At 38.1% G+C, this 25,182-nt stretch overlaps 1 protein-coding gene across 1 annotated transcript in view; it reads right to left on the reverse strand.

Annotated features, from left to right (window-relative positions):
* Positions 1-1,933: 1,933 nt before the first annotated feature.
* Positions 1,934-25,182, reverse strand: part of COL4A3 (collagen, type IV, alpha 3 (Goodpasture antigen)) — a 136,020-nt gene continuing 112,771 nt past the window's right edge. Inside the window, exons 37-52 of the mRNA XM_008567333.1 lie at positions 24,945-25,084; positions 22,646-22,772; positions 21,251-21,331; positions 20,604-20,702; positions 20,316-20,363; positions 17,801-17,986; positions 17,138-17,268; positions 13,851-13,923; positions 11,869-11,940; positions 11,653-11,778; positions 10,705-10,803; positions 8,054-8,266; positions 7,261-7,438; positions 7,021-7,135; positions 5,521-5,693; positions 1,934-4,913 (exon numbers count right to left, since the gene is read on the reverse strand). Of these exons, the coding sequence (XP_008565555.1) occupies positions 4,829-4,913; positions 5,521-5,693; positions 7,021-7,135; positions 7,261-7,438; positions 8,054-8,266; positions 10,705-10,803; positions 11,653-11,778; positions 11,869-11,940; positions 13,851-13,923; positions 17,138-17,268; positions 17,801-17,986; positions 20,316-20,363; positions 20,604-20,702; positions 21,251-21,331; positions 22,646-22,772; positions 24,945-25,084 (1,946 nt within the window). The 3' untranslated portion in view covers positions 1,934-4,828. The remainder of the gene's footprint in view (positions 4,914-5,520; positions 5,694-7,020; positions 7,136-7,260; positions 7,439-8,053; positions 8,267-10,704; positions 10,804-11,652; positions 11,779-11,868; positions 11,941-13,850; positions 13,924-17,137; positions 17,269-17,800; positions 17,987-20,315; positions 20,364-20,603; positions 20,703-21,250; positions 21,332-22,645; positions 22,773-24,944; positions 25,085-25,182) is intronic.

Consider the following 25,182-nt stretch of genomic DNA (forward strand, 5'->3'; position numbering starts at 1 on the left):
GCGCTCCCACCGAGGGTTCGGATCCCATGTGGAGACCGGTTCCCGCTCACTGGCTGAGCGCGGTGCGGGCGCAACACCGAGGGTTGAGATCCCGTTGCCGGTCCCCGGTACGGGCGCGACACCGAGGGTTGCGATCCCGTTACCGGTCAGTAAAAAAGACAAAAAGGAAAAAAAAAAAAGATTATAATTATCTTATTTTCCCCTAAAAGATTTTAAACTCTGTGTTTGAGACCAAGGTCTATATCTCACTCATCTGAGTGTATGCTGTGAAGTCAAACATATTCAGCATGTTGCAGGTCTTGGATATAAAGTAATGCCTATTTCCTTGTTTGGCTCATAAATTGGAATTGAAGATAATTCCAAAACAATAGTTCTAAAAAGGTTTTAAGCAATGTCAGCATTTTAAGAAAAAGCATAGAATCTACAAAATTTTAGGAAGGATTATATTTATCTGAATGTTTAAGATTAGCCTGGTTATTAAATACCAGCTATTTTTCCCTCTGTATTTGCTTGCCTGTTAGTTTGGGATAGGCAGAGCTGGGATTAGGATGATGTGAGCTAGGTGCCTAGGCGCAAATCGAAGGAGGCATTCACTCTCAGTATTCAAGTGCTCTGCCAGTAGGTTGCTAAGAGTCTATTAAGGACTGATCAAAGTTTTCCTTATTAAACAGGCTTCGAGGTAGAGAGAGAGAATGTGCTCAAACACAGCATCTGTTATTCTTCTACTTACCAACAGTAAAAATAAATTCTTTAAAATGGATTAGTACATTTTTTTTTTTTTACTGACAGTGTTTTCAAATTAGATTTTTTGGCCCAAATATGAGAATGTTTCCAAAATATTTGTTTAAGCAACATTTTATTTTTGTCTTAGAATTATTACCCAGAATCACTGTTCGTGCATTCCATTTCTTTCTTTGATTATGTCTTTATTATCATTCAACACAGCCTGAAAGCTCCTTATCAGAGATTTCATATTTTCTATATTAAAAGCATTCTTCTTTACCATTTCTCTGCATTTGAAATTTTATGAATTTTTTTCTTGAATGAATTGTATTTGTATTATAAATGGGAAACATTTATCAAAATATCTGATCCATAATTTCTGTAATCTTCATGCATTTCTTATTGATTTGTAAAAACTCTTTAAACAACTCAATATAAAAATAAGCAAAGACATGATTAGGCCCTTTACAGGAAAACAAAGACAAGCATTCATAATAAATGCTACTTTTTAAGAAAACAAGTAATAATTAAAAGTGACAAATGTTTAGCCTCACTGATAATGAGCAAAATGTAAGTTAAAACAGTGAGATAGGCCAAGATGTAAAAGAAGAGAAATATTCAGTATTGATAAAAGCATAAGGAAATGAGTTTTCTTATTGCAATGTTGATGCAGCTGAAAATTCTGACGTTTCTGGAGAGTATTTTTGTATGTATGTTAAAGGCCTAAGAGGTGCAATTCCTTTTATTCCATAGTTTTCCTTCTAGGGATTATCTAGGAAATAATTGGACAAATGTGAAATGACATAGGTACCATATGTCCATAATATAACTAAATTAAGTTTCTAGCAGTTGGGGATTCATTGACTTATATTGTAAATCCATTCAATGGACTGTGGTGCAAATGATGGTCAGATTGATGTGAAAATATGCCCACAATATATTAAGTTTTTTAAAAAAACGTCTGGTGACAAAACAGTATGGTTTTATGCTATTTTTGTTTCAAAAAATATTTACAGGAAAAAAGTCTGGGTTTACAGTTTAATTAAATAGTTATCTTAGGTGGGAGTGAGGATTATCATGGCGATTTTTGTATTTTTCTTTATAACTTCCATATTGTCTCTTGTTTTTATGCTAAACATCTATTATTTTTACAATCTCCCCCCCTCCCCCACCAAAATAAATTCATTTCCATTTTGGAAAAAAGACCAAATACAATTTTTTCAATTTTATTCTTAGTACAATAAAATAATATTTTAGCTATAATTACAGACATATTAGTACATTACAGAATTGTAATTTTGTCAGAATATAACAATATAAAATATTCAATATATTTTAAATATAGTTCATTTGGTTATAGAGTAAATATTAAATTAAGTTCAGTAGCAGTAAGTTACATTTGATACATAGAAAAATCTTTGTAAGTTAGCAACAAAATTCAAATTTAAGCATTATTTTAATACTTTCATAAATAAGTTACTTAATAACGTTTATCTTGCAGAAAGAAAGACCTCTGAGAATTTGGTTACTTTAGCACACTGAAATTCCAAAGTTGAAGCCCCAACTTTAGAAGAAACAAGTTATTTACATTTTATCTACAAAGTTAAATCTTTATAACTTTATAAGCTACTCCTAGGTATCTGGAAAATGATGCACTTGAGCTATATTTTATGCTCAGTCTTAGAAGTATGACTGAACCACAACTGAACCACTGTTCACATGGCTTCATTGGAAATTAAGGTTTTAGCATCACTTGTCTTCCTCAGAAGTTAGATACTGATGAGAGGGCAAGAGAAGGTGGAGGTTTGGGGATGAGCAGAGGCCAGTCATTTGGCATTAGCACCAATCAAGGACTTTTATTTATTAGTGTAGTTAAATTACTTACAGTCATCTGTAATTTTAGACTTTAAAAAGAGGCAAGGATTGAGCAATCGTAGCCAATTTTTTGGCTGTTTGTCTAGAGCAGTTTTTCTCAGTCTTTAAAGTGCATGAGAATCATGTTGAGAGCTTGTTAAAACAAAAATTTCTGGGCCCTACCCTCAAGAGTTTCTGATTTTATAGGTCTGGAGTGGGCCCTAGAATTTGCGTTTGTAACAAGTTCCCAGGTGCTGCTGATGCTGCTGGTCTGAGGACCACACTTTGAGAACTATTTGCCTACAGAGGGTTTATGGAGATCAGCTAGCCCTATCTGCCCCATAGTACAATTGGGTAAGTAGAATATTTTTAGTGCAGACAAGTCTTAATATTAGGTGAATCTTAGTAAACAATAGTAAAATGCTGCTTGTCTTAGTTTAGGTGTAAAATGGCTTGGCAGCAGTCATGTGAGCAGTCAAGAATGTACACCATGGCCACAGTCTGTGCTGTCCTCTGGGGTCACATTTTCACTTACAAAGTGATTGACATTGAAGCAATAGCCTGAATTTAAATGTCAGCATCACCAATTCCACCTAGATGGGTCAAGAAGCTTCTTCAAAGCTTTGTCTCATGATGCCTCACCGCTAAGACTCATCAAATAGTGCTACCATGAAGTATAAATGGTTTTTAATGTTTTGTAGATTTCTTTTTTTCATATTGTTCAGACCTTAGCTTCTGCAGTACCTAAGAGAAGCTAGAAATTCTGAGCTTTCCTTGGGCATAGATCTTATTTTTAAACCTTCACTCAAGCCTGCTGAATTATGATGATGAAATATAAAAATGTGACAAAAGAAGAAAAAAGGGAGAGAAGCAACTCATATATGAGATCTTAACAGAAGCAATAAGTTGCCTTTTCTGGGATATTAGATTAGAAACAGTCTCCCTTTTTTCTCTTAGTATCTCTATAATTTTGCACAGTGCCTGGGACATGGCTTGATACCGAATAAAATGCTTGTTTAGTTGAATTAAGTAACCTTGGGAATGTATCAAGACAGTGAAAAGCAAGTTTTAAGACATACAGTTGCCAAGTTGTACAATTTGTACATTAATATTTTTACACAATGAACTCTTTCAATATGATTTGTAAGAATATACAACATAAAAAAAAACTTGTTTTTTCACAAGGGAAGAATTAGAGAAGTAACAATAGAATAAATCTGTAAAACCAGAGTAATGAAATATTTAGAGCAAAGAAAAAATATTCTGAGCCTGATAAGCCAATGAATGCCTTAAATTCTTTTATGGATTATTGAACTACTCAATTATATAAGGTATGCACCAACATTTAAGGGGATGGGGATAAAGTGCACATGCAATGAGTTGTGTCCTTGTTATTAGTGTGGCTGTGCTCGTAAAAGAGGAGTTAAAAGTTAGACACATTTTGAAGTAAACAATAAACATATGTAATAATATCCTACTAAAATTAATTCACTAAGGGTAAAAATGTTATCTACTATGAATACAAGCAGGCTCTATTGTTGCAGTGAAGTGAATTCAATGAACAAACAAACAGAAATCTTCAAAGACATACAAAACAAAAACCATAAAGTATTTCCAAGGCTATTATGGTTCCATTTAGGGAACCCTATTTTGCCCTTAGTTCTGGGTATGTTTGAAAGAATTTTGGAAAATCCATGCATCTCAATTCAATTGTGTTCCTTCAGGCCTCATGCTACTCAACAGGTCTGAAAGTCCAGTTCTATTCTTGATGCTCCAGTATTCTACATGCTCCCATCTCCTTCTCTACCCAGGGTCTAAAGTTTCAGGAAGGGGGCTGCAGGCCTGTGTACAATTGACTTAGCTTCCCTGAGTCTCAAAGACTGAAAGAGAAGAGGACAGATGTTGAGAATCCAGAGGGCCAAATATCTCTTAACTTGTAGCATTCAATCTTCACATAATTGCCATTTAGACTTTGCATTGGATAAAAGTAGAATACGATTTCAGTGATACTTTGTGAAAAATTGCTGCCTCGCCACAGGGAACTTTGAAACAACCTAGATTTAGAGATCAATATCACAGAACTAAATTAAAAGAAATGCTTTGTTGTATGGGGAAACAAATTGAAACTTTGTACTAAGCCGTCATAGAGCAATATTGTTTGGTTAGAAAAAATACCTAAATAAATTCATGTCCTGAGTCATAACTTTGTTATTTAGGATGAAAAATAGCAGTTCTATTTTCTTTGATTTCTTCAACGTCTTCTCTTCATGCACACCTGACAGCGACTTATTATTTTTTCTAACTCCCCAGCTTTTACAGTTGATGGAATAGGTTTTCTGAAATAAAAACAAATCTTTTGATTTATAGATAAAAGGAAATACTTGCTAGGTTTGAGTTTTATTAATGAATGTTGTAGCGGCTCTAAATTTTATTACAGAAACATCTTCCTTTATATAAGAGCTGTATTCTGAAAAAGTACATATGTCTACATTTTAAAATTTTAGTTGTATTTCAGTAGTACTAAGGAAACACAGACCTTGATGCAAGTTTACAGATCATCTTTTTTTGTTGTAAAACTATCCCCACCCTTCAAATAATCTGTATTATTCACAAATCTTCTAATACAGTAAATTAAGATTAGTAGGTCATTTAGTGGTTTTATTTACTAATTTACTGTAAATTCATATGTAAATATTAAGTATGTTGAGTGATGACAAAAATCACTTGTTTTGTCTTTAATGGTATACTAGTACAAAATCATGGCTAACTGTGGACTTGAGAACACTTGTAAACTGGGAGTGCCAAGCTTAACAGGATTTTATTGGCATGGTGGCGGGTGTTAATGTGAGTTCATCAACACATAGATAAAGAAAAGCTAACATAGGCACCTTCGAATAGTTCTGTAATTGAGTCATCAGACCTAGCCCAACAGTGAATAGTTACCTGAACATTCTTTCCGGATTTAACGAAGCCAACCAGAAACTGTAGGAATTTGAATAGTAGTTGCATGTTCCTCTTCCATGACATTCTATAAATGGGCTGGCTCGAAATTCTTCCAAGCAGGAGCCGGGGGATGCCAGAGCTTGCCCAGCGCCCTCAGAACCTGCACTTGTGAACTATCACATAAAAATATCTGAATAAAAACTCTGTCCATTGGTGTTCAAACCTTCAATTCTCTACTTGTGTGTGTGTGTGTGTGTGTGTGTATGTGTATAATATCAGACAATAAGAAAAGAAAGAAAAAACCAGAATGTGTGAATTAAACTTCTGTACTTTTTAATCCAGATTTGCTAATACTCCAGGTATCTTCCAGTTTGAGCTATAGTCATCAAAAAGAAAAGAAAAGCAGTTCCTTCTGCCTGGAGTGCCCCTTGCCCGCAGGTCTGACTGGCTCTTTGCTTTTATTTTTGTTGGCTGGCTGGCCCGGCCCCATAAGGGGAACAAAACTCTTGACATTGGTGTTACAAGGCCATGCTCTAATCAACCGAACTAACCAGCCAGCCCTAACTGGCTCTTTCTTGTCTGCTTAAATATAACCTCATCCTTGTCAGTCTCTCACCTTTTCTTGCCTTATTTCCTTCATAGTACCTGTCACCACCTTAACTCTTGTTACTATTATTGTCATTTTGTCTTCTTGTTTATTGTCTATCCTCCTTGCTAGGACATAAGCTCCATGAGAGCAGAAACAATGGTTCCCAGTGCCTAGAACAGTCATAGCACGTGGTAGGTGTTCGATAAATATTTGTTATGTTAATGATTGAATGAATGGATGACTATGAGTCAAGAAAGAGAAGTAACGTATCATAAACATCGCTGTACTGAATATGAATACCCATGTATGTGCAGCTGTCAGAATCACAGATGGTCAGTCCACAGACTTACTCATTTAGCACTTACCTCTGGGAGATTTTTCTTTAAAAGACTGTTTCTCTTTGTTCTCATCTTTATGTGAATGTCAGGGGCACGGTATAAGGCACAAAGATTTTGGAACAGACAGACCTGGGTTCAGATCCTAGCTTTACCACTTAATAGTTGTAAAACCTTGGGAAAGTTACTTAACTCTTATTTATAAAACTGCAGATGATAGAAACTGCCTTTTAGCATTTCCATAAGGATTAAAGAGGATGTATTTAAAGCAGCTGCCACATTAAAAAATAGGCATTCCATTACCAATAAGTGGTAGCTACTATTCACCTAAATATCATGATTTAGAATTTGTAGGTAATCTCCCAAGACGTCAATTTTTTAAATTCTCCATTATTTACCAAAAGCAACTGCAATTAAACAGAAAAAGTTTACTTGCAGATTTTCAAGCAAATGTCCACAGCATATTGCACATTTGATATCAGGCAGCATCAATTCTGGGAGCCACATTTTACCCAGCACAATGTAAGATTCTACAGGTAATCTTTAACATAAATTTGCTGTTCCTTTTGTCCTTACCATGATGAAAGAAAATCCTTTCCAGAGAGAAATCCAGCCATGGGGACATGAAGGAATGTCCGTGGTCTGACTGTGAATGGCTATGGCAATTGCAGGACCTTCACAGACAATGCACCTGTAACATGAAACAAAGGCTGGCTGCAGCACCCCTTTCTGCACTGTGATGTGCTGCCTTACATTTCCGTACAAGTGAAGGGACTCACTTGGTTCCTTTACAGAACTCAGGGACTGGATTTTTACCTGCTAATGTAAGGCTCAAGGGCCCTCCCGGTAACTGGAGCCATGTCCCTTGGCATCAGAGCTGGTGTTGACAGCCAGTATGAATAATCGTTTCGAGATGCAAAATTACACACATCATTGATGTCACAGAATAAGAATGGCATTGTGGTAAATCTCTGTAGGCAGCTGCCAAGAGTTCCTAACAAAACATCAGCCTGAGTATCACTTTCAGTACATGAAAATCATTTTGAGTATCATTACTATAAAACATAACCTGCAGCAAAAACTGGACAAAGACAACACAAAAGAGTTATTTGCAAAATATGGTATTGAAAAGTTTTAATAATGATAGAAATTGAATATCCAGTAGGCAAAAAAATCCTCCTTCTCCCACTCTTACTACTTTCTGTGGCCCCTTCTAATCAATCTAGAACTTGGGGACTGGTATAGGTCGGTTGGGACAATGCCTTTGCTTGGGACAATGTCAAAGCATTACCAGTATTCATATGTACATAATAGCTAATAAGCAGATAACGTTTTAGGAAAAAAGTTACTTTTGAAATTAAAAAGTAGACAGGTGGTTTAAGTGAAAACCATTTGCATTGAACAGGATGAGCTAGGCTCTTTCCAGTATTTTATATTACAGGATGAAAACTCGACATTAGGCCAATGTTGTTTTATTTGCCTTCTTTAAAATATGCTGGAAGACACTCAAGGTTATCTATGCTTAACTTCAGAGGGAAACACCCCATGCTATAAAATTTACAATCTGTATATGGAACAACATGACCAGAAACTAGGATTGGAATGTTACCAAGGTCTTGTCCATGGGCTCGTTCATTTCCTTGTATAAAAAGAAGAGAAAACCCACTGTAGAGTGGCTCTGTCCCTGCTGGACATGAAGGAATCATTGTTGTTTGACTATGTCGGGTGAAGACGAAGCCTCTCATTGCTGTCCTGGTTGCAGGTGACCCAGTGTCTCCAGGTTTTCCCTTTAAACCTGGCAATCCATCTAATCCAGGTGGTCCTTTAAAAAACACATTGTAAATGTTATTTACAAACAATATTATTAAATGTTAAGCAGTTTATCACACAACACCTATTATTACAGCTATTTGTGTATATCTTATTATGAGTCTTTTGAGATCAGTTCTTCTTTATCTTTGAATTCCCCAGTGAATTCGGGCACAGTGGCCTGCATCTGGTAGGTCTTATGTACATCTTTTATGAATAAACAAACAGATCTTCCTACAATGTGGAGGGAAAAGAGACCAAATCAAATATCTACAATTTGAAAGTCTATTCAAATAGATAATAAAAATTACTTATGTTTTTGGTAAATCAATATACAGTCGTGGAAAACAATGAAAGTTATTTCCAAAGGTTCTAACTTCAAGATTTTTTTTTCCGATCAATTATTAAGTAAATAAAAATAGGAAAGACTTCTTTTAACTGTAAGAAGGTTAGTTTTATTTATATGAGTTAGAAACAAAATAAATGGCTTTTATACTTTGTTTTTTCCTCTGCAGTTGGAATAGGCTAATCTACATTCGTCATTTTAAAATAAGGACCAGGGAGCTATCCCTTCTCCCCTTCCACCTGTCCTTCCCTCTTCTATTCTTCATCGAATAGATATTTATAATACTGGCATTAGCTATCACTTCCTCACTCCCCCATCCACTTCCACTGCCACCGTAACCTGACACCCTCCCTAACCTGACGTGGGCCATGGTCCTTTAGGGTCCTAAGGAAGTGCAGAGAAGGCAGAGACTGTTAGACTTTTGGCTTACAGCATCAAGGGATTTACTGTTGCCCACAAACAACCACACCATGGGAGTCAGGCAGTGTGTCCCAAGTTTAGTCCTGACTCAGAAGTTAGTACTTTTCACAAGGATTTGTAAAAGCCCCAATATGATGTATACATTATTTCAGTCTCCTCTGAATTCTGCTCTCTCCTGTCTTCTCCAGGGACCTTGACCTGTTCTTTGAAATTAAAAATAGGCCACATCCAAATTCTTGAAAGTCTCGTGTCTTACTTGAAAAGTCCAAAATTGCCGTGGTTTTAGTAAATACAGGAGACACACACATTCTTCACCTTTCCTAACCCCTACCCTAATTCGCAGGGGGTTATCATTGGACCCAAGCAAAAGATGCCTCCAGGTCTTTTCACAGAAATCATAAAATGATTAGTTGAGCAGGACTGGAACTGGAGGTGAGCTTGTAGGCAAATGTGCACTATTCAATGCTATTCTGCATTTCCAGGCAAGGGGCCAAGCCTATCAGTTTATGCCAATGCAATTTGACTCTTAGATCCCTTTATCATTCTTATGAGGTCTCCACTTCAAAAAGCACACTGTAAGGAAAGTCGAATGAGTAATAGTTCTTTAATGTGCACTCATGAAAATACTAAATAATAAGTAATTACAGAATTATATAATTAGCATCATAATTGAACTTTTAAGGATTTAAGTCTGTACTCTTTACCATTTTATAGAGGATCTGGGAATATTATATGTCAATAAATTGGGAAATAATATTTAGAATATTTTCTTACCTCAATGAACTCAGAAATCCTAAAAATATAAGATTTGGACATGTAGATATTTTCCAGAAGTGTGCTTTGAAATTTTTGCAGAAGGTTGATTTTTTTTTTTTTTTTTTTTTCCATGTCCGGCAACGGATCGCAACCCTCAGTGTTGCCCCCGTACCGGACCGGGGACCGGCAACGGGATCGCAAGCCTCGGTGTTGCTCCCGTGCCTCGCTCAGCCAGCGAGCGGGAGCCGGTCTGTATGTGGGATCCGAACCCTCGGACGGGAGCGCCGCCACGCTTCCCAAGTGGCGCACCATCCAGTGCGCCACCGGGCCGGCCCAGAAGGTTGATGTTGATATAGGTATCAAACTGATACATATTAGGTCATGTTCAGAATAAAACCTGATTTTTAAGAGGAACCTTTTTAGGACATACACATGAATTGTTGAGTTGTATGAATATTCGAGAATGGCATAGTTAAAAGATGGTTTTCCTAAATAAGGATACTGAGTAGCTTTCTTATTTATATCAAGGTAATATTTTTTCTAACTATGTACTTATGTAACACTCCTATAAGTAGCTATTATTAACTAACAACTCTTATAAGTAATTAAAAACAGTATTGGCCTTTTTGAAGATAGAACACTCACTAGAGCTTCATGAGCTCCATTTGTTCTTAGGCTAAATCGTGCATCAGACTAAAAATTTGGAGCACATCTGCCCAGCTAAGAGGTAGGAAGTGTAGTTTATTCCAATAATTCTTGATTTTTCCATCTTCTTCCAAATGAACATTTCTCCCCTGACCTTTGGTCCAATCTAAACAGTGCAAACTGAAAGACCTGGATTACTCATATAGTCACACACTCAAACAAGACTCCTCTGCATATTGAGACAGCCCTGCTTCATGAGGAAAACAAGCTGGGTCTTTGTTTACCTTGCTCTCCTTTAGAACCTTTGTTGCCTTTTTCTCCAACTGGCCCAGGAGTTCCTGGGTTTCCATCCTTGCCAGGTTTTCCTCTTGACCCACAGGGTCCTGGGCAAAAAACCAACATTGTATTACATTTCATCATATAGGATAATAGGTAAGGTGGCCAACCATCCCAGTTAACCTGAGACTTTCCCATTTCAGCAGTGAAAGTCCTGCATACCAGGAAGACCTTCAGTCCTGGGCAAACTGGGATCATTAGTCATTCAGCTTGTTATCCCCAGTTCCCAGGGGGGAAAGAGATGCTCAAAAATGAACTATGAGTATGTGAAATACAGCAATTTAAAATTGGGCTACTATTTTGATTTATGCTCTTCCAGAATTTGCTGTGCCCATGTATTGATCAAACTAATAAGTAATATCTCTCTTATCTTCTAGGTGGTTCAGGCAAACTTAGAGCATAACAGTTCTACTCAGAAGTCTACTACAATATACTAAGTCTATATAAAAGGGTTGGTTCAATTTCCAAACACCCACATTTTGAAAAGATTTCAAAATCATTTTTTCTAACACTTCACTCTCCAAAGTGTTAGAAAAGTATAAATTCAGACAACTCGAGTACATTTGGGCAATCATTTAGAAATAGAGCTCTAAGACTGACAGTTGTCAGAGGAGATAGACATAATGCCTTTACCTTAATAAAAAACAAAAAACAAAAAACAAAAAACAAAGTGTATTTACTCAACTTTATACTATATACAACAGTTTCCAATCAATTCCAAGGTGTTTTATTTGCTGGCCAAGGGTAAAATGAGCTCAATCCTAAGACTGACTGTAAAAAACACTATCATGTTTAACATTCTCTGTGAAGTTATATTATTTGCTTTCAAAGCACTTTACAGGTATTTTGGTTCAACCATTTCCTAGAGATCCAAGTCAATGCTGCTAGTCCCACACCTAGGTTTCCTGGTGGCCCCAGTGGCCCAGGGTCTCCTTGCATCCCTGGTTCTCCAGGTGGGCCTGGTGGCCCTGGGCTTCCTGGAAGGGAGATGATCTTAACTGTGCCAGGGTCTCCACGTACACCTATTGGAATAAACATAAGAAGAAGATGGCTTTATTGATGAGTTACCCTTTCTTCGTGGAGAGCGATAGCAAGGAAATTCGTATATTTACCAGGTGGCCCTTTTGGCCCAGTTGGCCCTGGAGGTCCAATTGATCCTTGAAATCCTGGATTACCCTTCTCTCCTAAAAAAAAAAAGTCAGTACGATAATACATTAGAACAATGGTTTTCCTAGCTCTTCAGGTTGATGATGAAATCTAAGGATAAATACTGTAAGTTATGACTGGAGATGATGTCGTGTGGGTTCTGTGACAATGACTACAACATAATTATGTTCATGTGGGTTTTGGCATTTCATTTGGACCCAGTTGGTCATGTTTAATTGGTCTGTAAAGAAATATACCCAGAAGCAGGCATTAAGATCTTATATTTTAACATTGAAGGGAAGGGTTCCTAAGAGTTTGCTTTTTGAGTTCAGAAACCTTTTCAATTTAATATTTAAGGTAAAACACAAAATCACATTAAAATCTATTTTAACACCTCCTGGTGAATTATATTGCTGAATTATATGCTTTGGTTGTCATAGTTATCTACTTTCTCAGCTTATCACTCTAGCTTTCTAATAGCCTAGAGTTAGTTATATCAAGAACCTTTAGGAGCACATACAGAATATTTTCTTTGATGTGAACTAAAAAAGTGGTAAGATTTCTCTTCCAATCATAGTCTTTTACATGAATAAAAGAAGGCTACCAAGAGCCATTTATTTGGAGAAATCTATTTTAAAGAATCTTGAAATAGTGTACAACAGATTACTTGGACTTTAATACTAAATATGATATTAATAGAAGAAATACAATAAAATAATTTTATCATCAAAAATTAACTGGCAACTACACTACAAATGATCCACTTGGTATCGGAACTGAGGAAGCTGTTAATTTATATATATCAGGAGAAGCCTAAATGTTTTTCTCTTTAGGGATTAAAACTTTCCAAATAAAGAAGTGCAAATTCATTAGCAGTGCCAGCTGATGGTCTTATTCTGAAATCTGAGAGAGTAACCGAATATATTTGATGGAACATATTTCAAAATAGCTGATTTTAAAAATCTCCCCACTAAATACCTCCAAGAATGTTTCTTTCTCTCGTGGGGCCTTTCTGTAGTTTTCAGATCTTAGGTAGTCTTATTTCAAGACTTGGGAAGTGAAGGGTGTTACACATTTTCGCAGGCTGTCTGCCAGTGTCATCTACCCAATGTTTCATGAGGCTCCTTGGTATCACTTGCTGTGATTTATTCTTTGCTAATTTGCTCCTTAAAGAGTCAGTGATTGAAAGTGTTAAAAAGGACCTCTTTTAAGTCCACCTAGTCCTTCCTTGAACCTGGAAAAAGTTTTCCTTCATGAAAATGTGGCTCTGTTCATGTTGGATACACTTGTTACTTAACAACTCTGTAGTCTGTGATACTTGATTCCTGGCCATGCAAAAACAATACCAGATGAATTAACCAACTAAGACAATGAATCAAATATTCAAAACTTTATTTAAGGCCACAGCACACTTATGGAAGACTTGAGAATTATCTTCTGAAACCTGAAGTTTAAATTTATGTGTGTGAATATTTTAAACTTAAAATCCTCCAAAATTATATATATATTATATTTTTCAGGTTAAAAATATAATACATGTACCCCATAAAAATACAGATGCATAAATCTATGTAAAAATTTACTTATTCTTTCCCCACTAACAGTTTGTTCTCAGATTTTTCACCTTTTTAAAATTATAAAACTACTAACATGGGCATATGGTAATGTAAACAATTCAAAACCGATACTGTTAATATTGATATAATTCTCCATCCCCCATCCCAACACATATACCACTTTAAACTGTTTCTGTTTTTAGTTTTTCTGTAGTTTCCATCCTCAGCTGGGTGCTGGTGGAGTCTTCCTTCCACACTCATATTGAAGTCCTATTTTTACTAACCCCAGCTGTCCATGGTGACTATAGGAGTTCAGTAAACATGTGTGTACCCTAAAATAAGAATGATAATTATTGTATTTGCATCTAAAAAGCAGTGCACAAAAATAGTACCTTTTATGCCCGGAAATCCACAGAATCCAGGATCACCTCTGAGCCCTGGAAGACCTGGGGTACCTGGTGCACCCTATAGTTCAAATAAAATGGAGCAGAACAACAGACAAATGTTTAAAATCACAGTACAGCCTTTTTTAAAAAAAGCAGATAGGATATAATATTATGTTGCTTGAGAATGAACTAAAGTTGACAGATATCATTTTTTATTTTTTAATTCAGTGTTTCACCTGCCTATAACTCCTCTGCCACTTGGACCTCTGCTTAAAATGATCATTAGAAAAGAAAAGAAAAAAAGAATTAAAAACTACCCTTACAACCAAGAGTGAACATACTTTCCAATGTTACTGTCTGTGGTTTTAGTGTTGGATACAATTGGATATTCTGTATCCTAAATAGAACTGCCCAGTATTTGGAGATCTTTCAGGAAGAACAGGCACCAGGTTTCCAGAATGAAAATTATAATCTGTATTTGTAATTCTAGCAAAAACAGTGGAGCCATTGCTGATTCATAGTACCCAAGCATCATTCTAATGAAGCTGGAAGAGCTATAAATTACTCTTGATTAGGGTGGTAGGAGAAGTAAAGTATCCAGGGAAGGGAGCATAAAGGGGTTATCAGGAGAGTTTTTTACAGGGACTTTTGGCTGTAGGAATTGAGACAGAATGCTATTACTTGAGAACAATGAGCAAGGTCATGAGAATGCTATTACTTGAGAACATGAACAAGGTCATGAGAAATGCCAAGTAAAAAACTAGTCTTGGAACTCGATGTCTTTGGAGCAAGAAGACCAAAGAAGGAACAGTCCTATTGCTTGGATAAGGTTGTGGGAGGTTAAAAAAGGAAGACAGAATTATCTGATCAAGGACTGTGCGGCTTCTGTTGTCTGCCTGTTCTCTTGAGATAAAGGTAACTATGGAGGAGGAAGAGTCATCTCGCAACTGCGTGTGTAGAAGCCTATGACCATGAAAGCATCATGGGATTTAAGCAAGATTACACATCTAAACCAAACTTTCTCCATCCCAGTGTCCTAGGAAGGAATTTGCATCTATGTTGGCAACTTTCAAAGAATCATGGAGAACATGAGAGTTACCTACAGACTAGAGATGGGCAATTATGTTATTTTTCAAAAAAAATTTTTTTAAAAAAGGCAGATTCTGGAAACCAAATACCAAGGAAGCTTAAGAGAACCTAACATGATTCCTAACAATAAGCCATGCCGAAGTACCTCATTACCCACCACTGATGAGGTTGGTAGAAATAAGGATTATATCACAGATGTTCTGTATTTTCATATGAGTTGTCAAAACACAGTTTCTCTACCATGTCTTTGTGGACAAAACGGCTGCTGCTTGGAGCCAGCAGGATGGGTTCGGAGCTCGGGAACGAATGGCCAGATCAAAAGGCAGTTAAGATGTTAATTACAACTTGCAAAGAGAATTCTGGGCATGCACAGCTGCTTTGTAAATTTTTTTTTTTTTTTTTTTTTTTTTTTTTTTTTTTTTTTTTTCCGTGTCCGGCAACGGATCGCAACCCTCAGTGTTGCCCCCGTACCGGACCGGGGACCGGCAATGGGATCGCAACCCTCGGTGTTGCTCCCGCGCCTCGCTCAGCCAGTGAGTGGGAACCGGTCTGTATGTGGGATCCGAACCCTCCGCGGGAGCGCCGCCGCGCTTCCCAAGCGGCGCACTATCCAGTGCGCCACCGGGCTGGCCCCTGTAAATGTTTCTTGAATAAATAAATAACCAAGGTGGTCCTGCTTCTTATCTGGAAAACCAGACTTCCACGCCCTGCACCTGCTTAGCCCTCCAGCCTCCTCCTGCTATGAGCTGTCTCCTGCCTCAGCCTGCGGTGACACAGAGCTGTGTGTTGTGTCACTCACACATGCCTGTTGTCTTTTTGCTCAGAAAGCTCTTTTCCTCGCAGCCCCATTGCTCCTACTTTTCTTGTTTTCTAGAAAACTCCTGTGCATTGTGAAGACTCAGGCCAGGGGCATCTCCTCCAGGAGAAATCTTTCCTGAGCACCTTCACTCCACGGACTGGACTAAATACCCTTCCTCCGTGTTCCCATGACCCTCTGCCATTCCACAGTGTGAGAATAGCCTGTCTCCGTATCTCTCACCTTCACCTCTCGTAGGCTCCTTTAGGGCAAAGGACTGTGTCTTTTTATTTTCCTATCCTTTGGTACTGAATAGACTCTCAATAATAATCATTAAACCACACCCGTCTATTCAATATCTGACTCCAAGCACTGGTAAACAGAGGAATCAGCTTTTCAAATCTGCTGTGAAGAGAAAGCTGGGGCAGACAGCTGAGCTGCTGAGGGAGAGAGGTGATATACCGAGAGATCTTAAGCTGGGAGCATGGGCCCAAATGAACAACGTGATGTCCAAGAAAGGTAAATGTACAAGTTCTGCAGCAAGGTCACAAATAAACAAACATCAACGACAAAAAGCTAGACAGGAAATAATGGAGAAAACTTAGTGTGGTCCATGAGGAAAAGGCACATGGCTTTATTTGACTGTAAGCTCAATGTGCAACAACAACGTTAGCCATGGGCAGGGCAGCCAAGTAGCTCGAGTCGAATTTTGGGTTGAACTCCTAAACTGGTGATGTTTGGGACAGTGAGACTCTTCTCTAGACACTCACTGGAGTACTGAGCTCTCACTTCCAGAGGGTGCTCATCCGAGGGACAAACTAGGGTATATTCAGGATAAAGGCAAGGTTGATGAACAGTTAAACTGAATTAGAAAGAACCAGGTATTTATCTGGAAGAAAATAATTGGAAGGAAGTGGCAGCTATTTATAAGCACTGGAAGAAAATAAATAGACATTTACAGGATAGCACAGATAAGTATATTGATAGAGGAAAAATGTGACGTCATTTAGAGTGATTCTAAACTCTTAGCTGCTTTTTGAAGATTCCATCTCTGAAATTGTTCAGAGTCTAAACAAGCAAGTGTCAGGAATGCTGCAGAGGAAAGTTCCATATGGACCAAAGTCTTAGAGGGCCCTTAGAGGCCAAATCTTTCCAACTCTTAAGATTCTTTGATTTCCTGAACCTTCTGGGCTCTGTCATCCCACAGGCCCACTGCACAAATGCATCACAAAATGGGAAATTTTTGCTGCCTCCAGGTACATCTGATCCCGGCAATTGATTTACAAGAGTATAATACACCAATTAATAATAGTAAGTCAATATTATTAATATTCACCATATACAATATAATATACAATATAACAAGTCAGTATTGTATCAATAATTCAAAATAATTTTGCACACTCACCAGATGACCTGGTGGTCCTTTGTCTCCTACAGCTCCAGGTGGACCTTTTGGGCCAGGCTGGCCCATAAATCCTTTATCTCCTTTTATGCCTTTTACATGACTTCCTGGAGGCCCAGGGGGACCAGGATCACCTGAATTCACAAAGAGCTTATCAGTATCACCAGTAAGGGAGCTTGGAAGGTTCTATCAGTGATTCTTCCTAACAAAGTGCACACCCTGCCCCTTATCGTTCCTTTCCTTTTTGGTGTGCGATGGGATTGTGGTAAAGACAGAGTTAGATAAAGCCAGTGAGGTGCCTGGCAGAGCAGGACCTGCTTCTCCTTGATGAAGGTCTGTTAGAGCAGGGTCTGTGCTGCTGCCCTAATACGTAGCCCAGTACCTGATGCATAGTAGGAGCTCAATAAATATTGGTTGAATGGATGCATCTCTCTCTTCTAGGCTTATTAATTAGTTAACTACTAATTGTTCGAACAGGACACTTAGTGCAACGACACCAACAGAATTACTGCACTCTGTGTGAGAACAGATTGGTGTGGGAAGAATCAAGAAGACCAGAGAGAAAAAAGAAGCAACGAGGCAACATGAAGAGAAGGTTGAAAACTTCTGAGGTCAAACATTATTTTCATTCTTTTATGTTATGTTATAAAGTAAACAATCTACTACCTGGGTTTCCTCTCGGGCCTGGTGGACCTCGATTTCCTTTTCGGCCTGGGATGATTGCACCAGGCACGCCTTGTGGCCCGGGGAGTCCTGTTAGGCCAGTAGGTCCTCGGGGCCCAACATCTCCCACTGTCCCTTTCTTGCCAGGCAGGCCAGACAAGCCTGGGGCTCCTCTGTCTCCTTTAGCTCCTGCAAAGAAGAAGGCTCAATCAGTTTCCCTAATGCTCCTATGGTTGGAGTTATAGTTTGTGGTTATCTTTCATAATGTAGGCACTTTGCTTAAAAGTGTTAAGATTTAGAACACTTTTTTTTTTTTTTTAAAAAAGAGGCGATAAATGAAATGCAGGTCTACAAGAACTGAGTTGAGACTCAGTCTGTCTCCAACTAGCCATTTGATCTTGGCAAAGTCACTTCATTATTAAAAGTCTTGGTTTTCTCATTTTAAAAATGAAAGTAATACCTGTCCTAGCTCAGTTCTTTAGAGATCAAGTGATATAATACTCATATACACATGGAAAAGCATAGTATAAGCTCTAAAGTGTTACGTAAATGTAAGCCACAATTATTATCATTGAATGAACTTTAATTGCGATGTCATTATTTTGTCAACAATAATGCAATTGAGCATAAGAAGCTAAACTGTATGGCTCTGAGGTAGGTGTGCATTTGAAGTGCTGTCCAGCTAAACCCGAAGAGCAACGAAGTCGCAATCTTTATTCTGTCCTCTGGTGAATTCTCCCCAGAACACCTAACACTAGTCTGGGAGGGACAAATGTGGCAGGAGGTTTAGATTTACCAAAGAAGACCCCCACAAGCTTGCAACTTTGCATTAATATTTTTCATCTCAGAAAACTGTCAAGAAATTGGTGCTTTGACATTCATAAATGAAAAATGTTGTATGAAATGAAAATAATCTCCCTTCCCACTTCTCCCATCTCTGTGTTACTCTAGAAATAGTAAATGGCATGAAAATAGTGAGGATGAGGCTGGTGGCTCAGAAGAAGGGCTGGGGAAGTCATTAGATGATAAAAACCTAGAGTGCTGATGAAATGAAACTGATGAATATTGAACATCCTGCCCTATTCTACTCACATTCTTTAGCTTTTCAATGCCTGTAATTTATGCATTTAAAAGAAAGTGTTTAGATGACTTCAGCTCACTCTAAGCTCTGTAATGTGTCTTTGTATGGCAGTGACCTGGGGCACCAAGATATCTTGGCTTGTATATTCCGTGTTCATTACAATAATTACTTGTTCTGTAATATGATTTCCTTTTAGGATTTGGGAGAATAAATTTCAAAGATTTATACCTCTCAAGTCTCAAAGAATTCTTCTCCATACTTGTCATCCTGGAGGGATTGAGGCACGTAATCATTTACTTACCTAATTAGGCTATTTGTTATTTTTGAGGCTTTTTAAAACCTAAAGTAGGATCGTTTTATATCGAATTTTATTTCCAATTAAATGCCAGTGTTCTCAGTTCAAAAATGTTAAACTGTGATTTGGCCTAGGAATAGGAACTGAAACTATTTTTGAGCACGATTCTAAAACTAGACTGTGGAAAGGGAAAGGCTTTATGCGCATGGGGGAGGGAGGGTTCTGGGAGACATGGGAACATTGAGCTCAATCAAAAGGACAAACAAATCATAAAGAAACAAATGGAAAAAGACAGCTCTTGTCTGTTCTCATACTTTGTTCAGTCAAGAGGCAGTTCCTGCTCAAGTGATTTTCGCAGGAGCATCAGGCTACTCTCTGCTGGTTCTCTTGAGCAACCATAACTAATGGCCCTTATTGGGTCTAAGTTTCTTTGCTAATGAAATGCTCCGATCCATATAGCCACAGCTGAGAAGGGTCAATAAAAGATGCAAACAATCTGATATTTCTTTTGGCAGGTTTCTCTACAAAATAGAAAAGAGTTCAAAGAAGCTGCTTTTCTTGTAAAACATTGGCATGAGAAATCCAAACTCGAGTCTGTTGAACAAGAAACTTGTGTATACTTTGAATAACACATTCAGTAAATTGCCAGGTCTGAGATGTTGAGAGAGTTAGTGGGTGGCCCTTAATAAACAATAGCACGAACTCCAAGCTGGGTGTGGGGATGGGGATCAGAACTGTGAAGATAACAACATGGGAAAGGATTGGCATGACTGCGGCTACTCAGAATCGCAGGGAGAGGTGCTCGTCGTGCAGCCATCAATTCCACCTCCATCCTTTTAGGAAGTGACACATTTCAACTGTGCTAACCACAACATCAAAGCCAACGAATAAGAATTCTTTTTCTTTTTAAAGACTTTCATAGAAGGAAATTCCAAACTTGGATCAGTTTCTAATTCATCCCCTTTGTTGTAACAGTAATAATGAAATATTTTTAATTGAATACTAAGACTATAAATATCTTATATTACCACTGAGATGTCTTTAATTCACCACGTTAAGTTTATTTTGTATATCAAGTATATTACATTGGACTCAGTCATTGGAAATGTGTATCATTAGGTCAGGAAAGAAGATCTGCTCACCTCGAGCACCAGGATTCCCTCTTGGGCCTGGATGTACCCCCAGCAAACCTGAAAGAGATGATTTTGGCATATTAATATTTAGTTAATTTCATTACATTATATATGTGTGTGTGTGTGTGTGTGTGTGTGTGTGTGTATAAAGGAAGTTTAATAATTACACACCAAGACCATGTTAAAGATCATCAGTTCTATGAGAGAAGAACCTTCAGAGCAGTGAACCATCACAATGTCACTAATGATTCTAGTCAAAATAAAACTAGTGGAACAAAGATAATGAGCAAGTTATACCCATGTCTCCCTTTTCTCCAGATGGACCAGGAATTCCATCATGTCCTTGGTTACCTCTCACACCCATGGGTCCAGGAGATCCTGGCAATCCTGGAAGGCCTGAAAAAAACCAAAACAATGGCATTCAAAGAGAGGACTTATTTCCTACTAATGGTCTAATGTGAACACCAGTGAGATGTGTGGAATTTTATTAAAGGTGCTATTTTTTCAGAACTGTAGTTATGTGAAGCTAAGTTCACAGTGAAAACTATGCACAGATTAATATTATCATGAAGATTAACACTTTAGTATGCTTAGGTTGACAGATACTTGAATCAGATAGGTAAAAATATCTAACCCCACGTTTCTGCATTTTTTTGTCTGGGTACTGAGTACCTAGGAGCTACCTTCTAAAGAGCAGTAGGTGCTGGCAGGTTAGCTCATTTGGATAGAGTGTGGTGGTGTAACACCAAGGTTTAGGGTTTGGATTCCCATACCAGCCAGCAGCCAAGAAAAACCCCAAAAAACTAAAGCACAGTAGGTATACAGAGGTTTTTTTTCTATTTTATTTTTTAAAATTTCATTTTAACATGACCTACAGAGATTCTAACCTGAGGAGTAATGTGCTTCCCTTATGAAAGAGAAATAGAGAAAATACAAAATGAAACCTGGAGGGCCTTTTCTTCCTGGAGGGCCGAGGCAGCCTTTGATTCCTTTAAACCCCAAATCACCATCAGGACCCGGCTTTCCTAGAAATGAAGAGAGAAGGGAAGAAAAAAGAACACAAATATATAAATGATTACAGTGGTGACCAAAACAGGCAGTCCTTACAGTCAACTGTGCTGAAGCTAGCCTTAAGGAAGCTCTCTCTCTCTTTTTTTTTTTTTTTTTTTTTTTTTTGCTGACCAGTAAGGGGATTGCAACCCTTGGCATGGGGTTGTCCACACCACGCTCAGCCAGTCAGCACATCAGCCATCCCCACATAGGATCTGAACCCGCGGCCTCAGCCCAACAGCGCCGCACTCTCCGGAGTGAGCCACGGGACCGGCCCAAGGAAGCTCTCTTATTACAGGTCACCCCTGGCTTTTGTCCTGGCTGCTGCTTCCTCAGGAACCCCCAGCATAGATGTGTCGAATTGTTTTCAAAGTGTGTGTACACCAGCCGTGTGGACAGCTCAATAGCCAACATTGTTTTCACTGAGTGTTAACTGCAAACTATTGAACCTTTCAGTGTTTGAACAGATAGCTTAAATATTGTCTTTAAGTAAGGGCTGGAGCTGCAATCCAATAGTTTTTAATGAAACAAAACTGAAACTGAAACCCAAAGTTAAGCTAGTAAGAAAGAAAACCAATGTTGAACCTGGAAACATGCCAGAAAAAAAGATTCAAAACAACAGAGCTATGGGTGGACCCCAAATTCATATGCTGAAGTCCTAACCCCCAGCACCTCAGAATGTCACTGTATTTGGAGACAGAGCTGTTAAAGTAGTTAAGTTAAGAGGTCAATAGGGAAGACCCTAGTCCAACGGGAACGGTGTCTCTATAAGAAGAGGAGACACAGACACATAGAGAAAAGACACAAGGAGAAGATGGCCATTTACAAGCTACGTAGAGAGGTCTCAGGAGAAACCAGCACTACCAACATCTCAGTCTCAGACTTTTAGCTTCAAGAACCATGAAAAAATAAAATTCTGTTGTTTAAGCCACCCATTCTTTGGTATTTATTAGAGAAGCCCTAGCAAACTAATACAGACATCATGATTATGTAATGAACTAACATTTTGTGTCCTTAGGCTGAATTTGTTGAGGCAGCACTTCAAAATTTTGTTTATGGGAGCAAGTTTCTAGATTTCAGTCCACCAAATGGGCTGATCAGTAAAATTAAGCTCCTCCTGATTAGTTTGCTGTTTCATAGTGTCTTAGAATTTGAAGTTCAAAGTTGAACGAAAGCAGTAGCAGCACGAAAGCACAAATAACTTTCTGTTTACTCAGAAGACTCTAGGAGGTAAAGACCGTACTATGAGAAATGCTTCCAGCTGCCAGAATTTTAATGCCAAAGCTCACCTGGGTGGCCAGGACTTCCGGGACTTCCAGGGGCTCCCTCAGATCCAGCCGGCCCTGAATGTCCAGGTGGGCCGGGTGGCCCCTTTTCTCCTTTCTTTCCCATGTCACCTGGCAATCCTGGATCCCCCTTAAATTCAGTCAAACACCTTTAAAATTCTCATATAAGCAGGATATGTGATTAGAATTAAGTATAAACTTCATTCATTCATCCATTCATTCAGCAATTTATCTTGTGTCTACTATGTGCTTATACCATGATAGGTTCCAGGAACAGGGTGGCTACATGGTTTGTGGGGTCCACTGCAAAATGAAAATGTGGCTCCCTTTTAAAAAATTTTTTAAGAATTTGAAGACAGCAATGGCAGAGCTTTAAACCAAGCTTGGGGTCCTTATTAGCACGGGACCTCTGTGACTACACAAGATGTATACCCATGAAGCCGGCTCTTGCCAAGATATAATGGTAACCATATACAGATATATGATATATACAGTCCCTGCCTTCTTGAGGCTTCAGAGACCAGTGGCGAGATAGATATGAAATAATCACACAAATGTATAATTGCAAATTGTGATGACTTACTGTGGGTAAGAGAGAAATAGACTAAATGAGTAAGTGTCCTACAAATTCTATGCATGCAGATAAATGTAGATCAGTCACATGTTTAAAAACCTTTCAATGATTTAATATTCATTAAATCTGTACTTCGGTTTTATGATAAGCCAGAATATATGGATTTGATGGTGACCTAACAATATTTCCATAGTAACTGATTAAAATATACTACCCTGTTCCTATGATTTGCTAACATTCTGGGCTCAAGGCACAGTTCTAAGAATTTCTTCTGGTGGCTACTTATGAAAACCCTAAATCTAAATGAAACTATTAATTAACTGAATGTGAATGAAGTCAAATAGAATTCCTTATCAAGAGAATAACTCAGTGGAAGAGTCTCTGTCTGGTTTTCTGAAGACCCACTTTAAATAGAAAGAGCAAAGAGAATTTGTCTGTCCAAGTAAAAATAGTTGCTTTCTTGGGTCTAGTAGTAGACCCAAGTAGTGTGGTGTCTACACTGTTTCTTTCTTGTTTAAGTAATTACTACTGGAGAATATGGCTGATAGAAATATTTAAGGAAAGTGGTATTCTATTGGCTCTAAAGAGAAATGGAAGCTTTCCTAAATAACATTTTTATATGTTTTGGTGTCATATACTTTTGAAAATCTGATAAAAAAATATAGACTTTCCCCTACAAAAACATTTTCAAACATTTTGCATTTAATTTCAGGAGATTGGTGGGCTTGTAGGGATCCCATCAATTCCCCTAGGGTCCATGGACTCTCCTGTTAAAAATCCCTTCTTACAGAAATTTCTATTAATTATTTTCTAGTAGTAAAGTTTTGGTGCAGCATGGCTGCTGTACACAGAAAAATATAAAGGAAATAAACCAAAAAAGCAACCAATCCCTGCTGAAACACTTGGCTGTTTCTTTGTACAATACACCAGTGAGAGCTCTGACGTCCAACTTCAATTTGACAAAGAACAAGCACCAAGAACATTGAAATGGGATTAAAAAAAAATATTCTGTGTAATCGAATGAAAATGCTTAAAGTTCTAAAACACTTAAGAAAGATCAATGTATGTATCTTAGGTTTTGCTTGCTTTTTAACAATACTCTAAAGTTATTTTATTTTATGTCTTTTATTATGTCTTAATAAGACAAGTGTTTTTGATCACAAGGTTTGGAGATTTATAAATCTGTGTGAGATGACTCCATAGCAAAGACTGGCCACTTTGTATCACAAGAAAAAAAAACTATCCTGTCTGATCGTGTGGGCTCTAATCCCTGCCTTCTTCTGGCAGCACACTTAAATTGCAGGGACTGTGAGAAACTTGGTGGTTGACATAGGCTTTCAGAAGTTGGCAACTATGTGATAGTCAGGAATCCTCAACAGTGGAAATAAGATTCAAAAAATCCAAATAACTACCTGAAAGTACAGTAATATATTTTTTTTTCCTTTTTTTTTTGTCTTTTTTTGTGACTGGTAATGGGATCACAACCCTCGGTGTTGCGCCCACACCGCGCTCAACCAGTGAGCAGACCGGTCTCTATATGGGATCCGAACCCTCGGCAGGAGCGCCACCACACTCCCAAGCGCCGCACTCTACCGAGTGCGCCACCAGGCCGGCCCATACAGTAATATTTTCAATTTTCTCTGCCCACATTGAATCTGAATACTTGTTGATGTTTCAAGGGGCTGACACCACACTACCAAAATATAAATATTACAGTGGCCTATATACCTGTGGTCCTGGCGGTCCTGGCCTTGTACCTTCTGAGGAACCTGGCTCTCCCTTATCTCCTTGGAGACCGTGAATACCTGGGAGGCCTGGTCTTCCAGCTATCCCTGGGAATCCCAATGCTCCCCTTTTTCCTTTAGAACCTGAAATTAGGAAAGACGTCAGATAAAACAGATAAACACAGGGATTTTGAAGTGTTCTACCTTTGACCTTTGCAAAAAACATCTACCTCTCAACAAAT

Source organism: Galeopterus variegatus, unplaced genomic scaffold (assembly GCF_000696425.1).
Source record: "Galeopterus variegatus unplaced genomic scaffold, G_variegatus-3.0.2 Scaffold310, whole genome shotgun sequence".
Taxonomy (NCBI): Eukaryota; Metazoa; Chordata; class Mammalia; order Dermoptera; family Cynocephalidae; genus Galeopterus; species Galeopterus variegatus.